General features: G+C 37.3%; 1 protein-coding gene across 2 annotated transcripts in view; it reads right to left on the bottom strand.

Moving 5' to 3' along the window:
* Nucleotides 1-8,269, bottom strand: part of LOC128889504 (D-galactonate transporter) — a 12,895-nt gene extending 4,626 nt beyond the window's left edge. Inside the window, exons 1-3 of one of the 2 annotated variants that reach the window (XM_054147182.1) lie at nt 8,130-8,269; nt 6,872-7,278; nt 196-319 (exon numbers count right to left, since the gene is read on the bottom strand). In XM_054147182.1, coding sequence (XP_054003157.1) covers nt 196-217 — 22 coding nt within the window. In that variant the 5' untranslated portion in view covers nt 218-319; nt 6,872-7,278; nt 8,130-8,269. The remainder of the gene's footprint in view (nt 1-195; nt 320-6,871; nt 7,279-8,129) is intronic. The other variant, XM_054147189.1, reaches the window with a different exon arrangement.
* Nucleotides 8,270-8,879: the final 610 nt, after the last annotated feature.

The raw sequence follows: 8,879 nt of genomic DNA, 5'->3' as shown, positions 1-8,879 counted from the left end.
TGTACATGTACTGATAATAAAGTTGTAGCTTGTTACATTTACTTCTCTATTTATATTATTTAAACCTGATTGCGTGTAGATTATGATTGGTGCCCAAACATGACCAAAATATAGAAGATAAATAAGAATGAACTGGTATTACTAACGAATACTTGTAGTAGTATTACTCAGACGAACAGAATTTGATTATATTACTTGATTTAAGTGGTAAATCCATAGGTGATGTGCCAGTCACTCGTTACAGGACATTCTATATATAGCGGTTACGCTGTAAATGACTGTTGTGCGCCTGTGGAGGATGAGGAGAACGAGTTGAAACCTAAAACACCAATTGTTACGTTGTAACGAGTGGCAAATGTAGAAACGTCTGTGAGCATTTACATAGGACTGTAACGCGCGTGCATGACTCGGTCACCTTGAACCAAAATCATTGAAACGGAACTGAAATTATCGTTTTAATAATGTTAATTCTATTATTCGCGACAGCGGTGGGACGGGTCAGCTACAAATCCACGAGACGGCGATGGATCGTTACTCGCAGAGAAGGACGAGATCTTTAATCGAGAAACGTTTCGGAGTGGATCCTTATTCGAGAAGGTGGGACGATTTAAATTTCCTCGATGTGCTGTAGAACCCAATTACCACTTACGGAACGTGCTACTTTTTTTAAAATTAAAAATTTATAGAGTTCTTACAAATTTATGGTTTTATGATAGAGAGCAGATGAAGAGATGATTTGTTTATGTGAGAAACCGAGGCTTGAGCACTACCAGTGGATGCTGAAGAGAGTCTGGAGAGGTGGATAGCAGCGAGCAGCATCTGCGCAACGAGGGTGCAAGTAGATATAATTTTCTGGATAATACAAACTTGAAAATTTTATATAGAAAATTGTTGTTAGTCGATTTTCACATCCCTCCTCGAAATTAAAATAACTCTTTCCAAGAACGAAGCTATCCAAATCGATATTTTCATACGGTATGGATTTTGTGATAGAATTATTTTCTTCCAAGATTCGCTTTCAAAATTGCATTACAAATTTGTTTTTCGCGAATCACAAATGAGTAGCTATCTTGAAATGTTTATCGAGAAAATTACTGCTACTGAATTTCCACGCGAGCGATCCCCCTCGACTATTATTTCTCGTATAAGTCAAAGGAATCGATCGGTCACGGTAATTAAATACGCGTGTGGATATCCATAAGAGATTGCAAAGTGGAATGAAAATCAGTAATCGTCCGCGTTTTCGCGCAAACTGAGCACATAACGTGTAATAGCAGATTTGCGCGCTTCGCTCAACGATAAACGATTCAAGGTCGTCGTTTTTGCGAATCCTGGGAGTCAACTTGACACGTAATTTTTTTTTCCCGTCTTTGCGTACGAACAATCCGTTCTACGAGATCGCTATAAGGACACGAAACATTTAGAGTACGCACGCCTGTTCTTTTTTTTTTTTTTTTTTTTTTCAATTATTATTTCATCTTTCCATTAAACGCGCAACCAGCCTCAAGGTTCGCTCACCATTTGCGCAAATCGCTGGGTGGGGTTGGCTGTGATTTAGCAAAAACCGACTCCGATGAATAACAAATTCCGATCCGCGGATAGTATTTAACATTTGCATTTGTATGAATATACAGCGATCTACGCTCCATCGACGCGAGCTTTACCCTTAAATTCTTAAACGAATTGTTCTTATATTTTTGAAAAATTGAGTTTTCACTTCGCAGAGAAACTTTCTACACGTTTTTTGTAGGGTTTCTTGAGATCCACAACGAGAAAATGTTTCGATGCAAAATCATCGTTAATAAGAGAGCAAAGAAAAAAAAAAAAAAAATCAGAATAATTTGCAAAGTCATTGTACAGTAAACGTTCACTGGATTTCCAATAACACAGAAGATTGAATAACTAAATAGTACTAAATTGATTTCAAACTGACGATACGCTACTTTCTAACGTTTAATATAATTTGTGATCCCATTGTTGACCTACAGTAAACGTCTACTATATTCCTAATAATGTAATAAAGCAAATACTTAGATAATACCAAATCGATACCGAAGCCACAACACGCTTCATTATAACACTTATCGTAATTTGCGAAGTCATAGTCGCCGAAAGCTTACATAAGGACACAAAAAAGAGCCTGTCCAAATGCTCATTATTTTTTCTCTCTATCAATTTATAACTTCGCGTGAAATCGTATTTGCGCGCACGTAGTTCGCTCTTTAATTACTCGGTTTCGTGGAGCATCTGCGATCGCGTAGATCCAAGTTTCGTTCGAGCCACTATTATTCGTAATCCCATTTGCTTCACGCCAATTAAACATACCGATCAGTCGATACACTAATACGTTCTATTCTATCCCGCGCACAAAATAAGAAGATGGAGAGATAGTATCGTTTCGTACATCGTTACTAGGTAAATTATCCGCGTGCACACGAGGGAAAAAAAAAAAGAATTAATCGAATAAATACCAAGATGGCAGGAATAAACCTCATGAATTTTATCGTCGAATCCGTCGAGATTAGCAAGAAACGATTTTTTTTTTTTTTCTATTTTGCAGATTTCGATGCACTTTCGTCGCGGACCATCCGTACGTAGGATCGCGAGGGATTAAGCGTGATCGATGCCGTGTGAAATTTCCTCGCGTGGGAAGCTCAATCGTGAAATTAATAAGCCAAGATTAGTTTATAATTCGTATCTTCCTGAGCTTTTCGTGATGATTGAAATAATAAGCGGTTTCGTGGTTTGTTTATTTAGCGAAAATGATACGTCGAATGAAATATGCTAATTGAGCTTCTATCGATCTTCAGGATGGTGAAGATTGATTATCATTTTTGATAAATCAAGATCGATCTTCGTTAGTCTTCATGTCAGGTGCATAAGTGAAAAATCATCTGTGTTAAAACTACTGATTATTAACGCGTACCTACTACGAAGGTTTTTTCTAAAAGGGTTTAAAAATTTTGTTTTTTGATAATAATAATCCATATATAAATGGAATATATGGAGTATACAAACATTAATATATTAGGTCGTTCAGAAAGTTCGTGGCAACTTTTAAGAAAACCTCAAAGGCACATTTGAATTGTTTTATATATATATATATAAAACAATTCAATAAATATATATATATATATATATATATATATATATATATATTTATTGAATTACATAGGTGCCATTTTGTTCCACAACCTTTCCAACTTTTAAGGGACGTACATGTACATGTTATTTGTTTTCAGCCATTTCGACATATTCAGACCCGCACCACCCATCAAAAATCGGCATGGACTTTTCGGACAACCCAATATAAACATTCCAGACTCATCGTTAACACTGCCAGACAAATATTCTTTAAAGTTTCTACTAAAATGAAATATTATTTAAACTATTGGAGACTGCATAATCAAAAATTTGTCGTCGTATTTATTCTTGTAATTTCATCAAAATTCATGAATTTCGTTTACATTCATTTCTTCATTCATTCCTTCACATTCGAAATTAATTTCTTTAGTTCTTCAGTGGAAAGCACTGTCGCCCACATGTGGGTGACACGGCGACCAACGTGTTAAGGGAGTGCGCTAGTCAGAATTTTCTAAGTAAACGATTCTTTTAAATAAATTTTGTTCGTCCTGTCCTCTCGAAAGTTAGAAGGTACTTCCTTCCCTGTTTTCATATTCACCACCAAAAATACTGACCGATCCACCTCTAATTTCCGTTTAATCTTCATCGTTTTACAAAGAAAAGGTTGATCGACTGGTTCGACGGTTTCCGTATTGATTAGCCACCAGGATAAAGAGATAAATCAACATCTAACGCACGTGACGATCGCGTTAATTCCTCTTTTATTAGCTGTGTCATTGCGAAGGATATCTCGGGATGCAAAACGAGTGCAACATCGATGACAAAGGTGTGTTTCGTGTGCAGTACAGGTTTCTATAATTACTGACTGATATTAAATCGAAGGCTGAACGAGCCTTATGGGTGTATACTCGACAGCTGGAATTCTGATTGGACACGGAGTACCGGGCCTCTCAATTAGTCAGCCGAGTCGACACCTTCCATTCCTCATTACTAATGAAACGATGGTTATCGCTACGTTTATGCAGCTGAGGTAAAATACTTGAACGCATTTCAAGGTACATCGTGTTTGATTTTGACTTTGCTACATGAATATTAACTTGATTAAAAAATGAACACTGGTCGTATAGAACACGTGCAGTTCTAAATCGATTACGAAAGGAAACCTGTATTTATTCATTCATTTTCAATTTAAAAACACTCGCGCCCCTTAAAATGAAAGGAGCTAATATACGGAGTGGACGATCTATCTGAAGACATTGAAATATCTCGAAAATTATGGGTCGGATAAAAAAAAAAAGTGGGTAACGAAAGTTGTTCGTTTCGAAGCCGGACATCCAGTGATACCTAACTCGACCCTCGCCTTTACTCCCTTGGGGGGTTGGGGTGAGGGAAGATAAACATTTTTAATAAGAACCCCCATGTTTTATTGCAGATTTGGATTCTCCACAAAAAAAGTACCTCAATTTGCCCCTATGAGTTTTTGCATTTTGCGTATTAAAGTTTTAAAGTTTTTTCCATTTGGATGTCTCCCCTCGAAACGAACATTTCTCGTAGACGAATTGTTTCTTCTCCTATCTCGCACTCTCCCGAAACATAACAATCGCTTGACATATGTTTTAACGTTCCTCTTTCCATTTTGCGCGATTCTCACCTCCTTTCCCCTATCAAACATTCCATAAATAATATAAATAATTACCAAAGGACGCAAAACGTCTAGCTAATTCTCTAATTACACAAACCGGTTAATTTCCACAGCCGATCATAAAATATCCACATTAAATAAAAATTTGTTCCCTGTCCCGTTACGTTGTTGCAAATAATTTCAGGTACCCTGCTCCCGATTTAATTGCCCTACCGTTCGGTTATCATTATCAATCACGGTGCATTTCAGAGGATATTTCCCAGCGCCTCGTTAAAAGATATCAAGCGCACTGCCGCGCCGACTTTTGATAGCTCATGCCAGCAATTGTACACAGTTATATCTGTTTACACTTTCGTAACCCGTGTTGCGCAAATAATGCAAAACAACACTGCAATATCTCAAGTCTCCATCCGGGCTGCGGCGATCGCTTATCGGCGCAGATGTCGAGACACATATCCTTATAAATTATTCGATACACGGTCAAGCTGAATACTCGAGACGAAAATCATTTTCACGAGACACCCGTGAGCTGTACGTATGGAATGAGTTCCGGAATGAAAACGGGCTCGTAATCGTCCAAGCCACGTGCTCCATTAGGGAATCTTACAATTCCGCGATCGCTTATTGTAATCGTCATTGACGCGTTTTTCATCAAAGTGATTTATTTACGAAACCTCGTGCAATCGAACAATTGCCTAATTTGCAAATTTTACATTGCGTGGGAATACAAGATTGTATTTGACGAATGTGTAGAAAGGATTCTTCTATTCATGAAATGTATTTCATGTATTATCTTATTCTAGTCAGGAATTTTTTATTCTAAATTCTGAATTTTCCTTTTCTATATTTCCCCAAATCTATTCTCATTTCCTACTATTCAGTGTTAACCTTATTTTAGTTAGAAATATTCTGTTCTGAATTCTAAGTTTCTTCTTTCTATATATTTTTAAATATTCCCCTTGCATTTCTATTAATTATTATTCATTAACTGTTTCACTTTCATTTCGAGACACCCTATATATCGTTAGTTTGTAACTCGATATAAGATTGTAATTAAACTCAATACCTAGTATGCAAATATTAACAAACATTGTTTACTACCACTACAGCCCTAATTCGAAATAAAACTCTCCTGTGTTTCCTTTAATTATTATTTATTAACTATTGTACGTTCACCTCGAGACTGCCTGTATATCGTTACTTCCCTGACAGTTTCTCAGAATAATCTCTCATCTAAGAGTGAATATAATTTTATGAAACAGGAATTTTTATCCCTGCTCGTTTGTGTCGCTATAAATAGTTCCTTAGAGTAAAGTGCGATCCTAGATACATTTTAGTGTTCAATTAAATTGCACTTTGCATAAATTACTGCTTGGACTCTACACGAGACCTTTTATGCAGACAATTCTCATTTCCTTCGAGTGAATGTTGTTTTATAATTTATTCTTTCGATTAGATTTAATTTATTCTTTCTGCTCCATTTCCCTTTTCTTTAATAACAATTAGCATGTGAATGTATGATTTGTTGACCAATGGCTCGTTGCGAGTAAACATTTGTTTGGTCAACGTCTCGATCGCTTGGAGTATGATAATTATTGAGAAATCTTTTGATTGCTCCTTTTTTTTAATAATTATTATGCTTTTAGAGAAGGCTTTGGCGAAAGAAGCTTTCAATTGCAAAAATTCCTCTACGATCATCACTCACTATAATGAAACTATAATTTCGAATACTATGATTAATAATTGCATGAATATTAAAAATGTCTCCCTTAATGCAAATTCCCCAATAAAAAAAAAAAGGAAATTTAGAATTTAACCAAGCTTCATATCAATCACAATAATTAAATCCTATAATTGTTTACTATGATCAATAATTGTACGAATATTAATAATTCCTGTCTCTTAATGCGAACTCCACAATAAATCAAAAAGTATATAATTAAACAAAGTTACAACCACTCCTGATGACATTATCCTGCCAAATCTTTCATATAATTTCAGGACCCATCCCAACTGAACTATTCACAAAAATAAGAAGACGTCCTAACGAAATGAAATTCAACTCGAAACGCTATTCAAGTTTCGCCTATTATTTATAACTATATTTAACCATACGGTCGACATATTCAAGCAATAATCACTTACGTTATCTAGTAGTCTCTTATCAGTTCCTGTTGCTCTTAAAAAATTCGAGGGCTGCTAGGAATCACTAGAAATTCGATGCACGGTACACTTGGGATGGAACAGGAGAAACGTTTGAATACGGATGCGTGTATGTGTGTGATTATGTGTGCACCGATCCCTTCAGGTACGAGGGATGGAGCGTTAAATGCGGAACGAGGCAGCGATCAACCTTCATTTATATGAAAGTGTCCAAGGATTGGACCTTCCCCGGACTCCATCTAGGAAGGGGCACCAACAGCCACTGCGTTCACAGGTTGCTACTCTCGCCTAAGTATCAACTAAGGCGTGGTGGGGGTATGGAATACTCTTGATCTTCGATTTTCAAGGTCCTCTTTGTTAATCGGCTCCGTCTTTTTCCGCTATGCTTTCTGAAAAACGAGAGACTATTGACATTAGTAGATTCAACAGCGGGTATTCGAAATCTAAATAAATTGGAAAGTAATCTGTTCATTCCTACGCGGATTCGAACACTTTTTTTGGGGGGAGGGGGGGGGGGGTACGATCTTGAATTTCGATGAAATTTGCATATGTTGCAATCATTAGTGACATCAGGAAGTACCTAATTGGATTTTTAAAAGTTTCGAAAATTGTCAGTTTGGCAACTGGTCAATGGTTCGTCCTATCTCTTTTTCAAAAAATTATAGCTATTGAACTGGCCGATGAGAATGACATTTCAGTTTAAAGAAACATTGAATTATTTTTTAAAAATTGTAGAGAATATAGCCGCGACAATTAAAATCACAAAGTTAGATTCGTGAGAGATAGCCTATACACGTACTTTTATTATTGCATATTAACAGTCCTTGGAGGATAACAATTAATCTCCTAGGAAAGGGGAAACTGTTTGATGTCCGAGTGCGAGGTGAACGAACCAGCGTTCGAAAAGATACGTAATGATTGCACTCGTTGCACTATCGTCGCAACATTGACATACTTAACCACCATTCCCATGTCTGGTGTTTAACTGTGTGATATGTAATAAACAGTCTGTAGACTCTCCTTGAATTATGTTACCGTGATATAGCAACCTTAATGATACAACACGAGCGAAGACAGGTGAACCAATAAGAATCGAGCCTTTGTATTGTTTCTTGTTCAACATATTCTTGTTGAACATATTTTTCAATAAAAAGTTGTATAATTATAGTTTAATGTTTCGTTAATAGCATATCCATTCCTTCAATCAAAAGATAATTAATTAATTTAAAAAAAAAATTACATAGATTAGCAATTGTTCAGTCCTTCAAAGTGGTGTCCCCTTTAAATGGACCATCTCAACTTTCTGTTCGCCCTATCCGCAGCGAACGGCTCGATTCAACTGAGAACTACTCCACGAATCTCTTCTAAAAGAAACGGTGAATCCCCTCGCGTTCATTCCACTTGCGTGCGCGACCAAGATTCACCGAAATCGAGAAACGAGGATGCAGTACGCACTCTCCTTGTTATCGACCATACCAAGAGGAGTGGAACTAAGAGCGAACGAGTGGCGCCGAGGAAGGCCGAGTCCAGCCGATGGAAAAGTCGCGCTCGGTGTTGTACTTTCGTCGGGTCCTGGACGGTCACCGCAACCCCTCGCGACTCTTAAAGGATCGCCAGTTTGTTGTTAAACAATTCCTTGCCCTCTGGGAGACTGAACCGCCCAAATGGACGCAAACGTTCGCGTGTGCCAACTCCGAGAGGTCGCGTTGTAATTTCTTTAGGACTCGATCGACCATCCTCTAAAAACCATTAAATTGTTACTAATTTATGTGAAAGGGATCGCGGTGAAAATCGCCAGACAACCGCGAAACGATAATGCGCCATTTTAAAGATACAGAGATTCCATTGTAAATTGTGGCAAATATTTTGATACTTGAATATCGCAGACGTGTCGGTTCTCCTGTACGCTTCATGTGTTCGGTCTCTGTTGCGGTTTCCCGTTAAACGTGGTTATCGATCACCATAACGATACGCGACGAAGGAGCCCAGG

The sequence above is a fragment of the Hylaeus anthracinus genome, unplaced genomic scaffold, assembly GCF_026225885.1.
Source record: "Hylaeus anthracinus isolate JK02 unplaced genomic scaffold, UHH_iyHylAnth1.0_haploid 0, whole genome shotgun sequence".
NCBI classification, from domain to species: Eukaryota; Metazoa; Arthropoda; class Insecta; order Hymenoptera; family Colletidae; genus Hylaeus; species Hylaeus anthracinus.
Note: the sequence above shows the minus strand (reverse complement) of the source record. Positions and strands in the feature narration are given on the sequence as shown.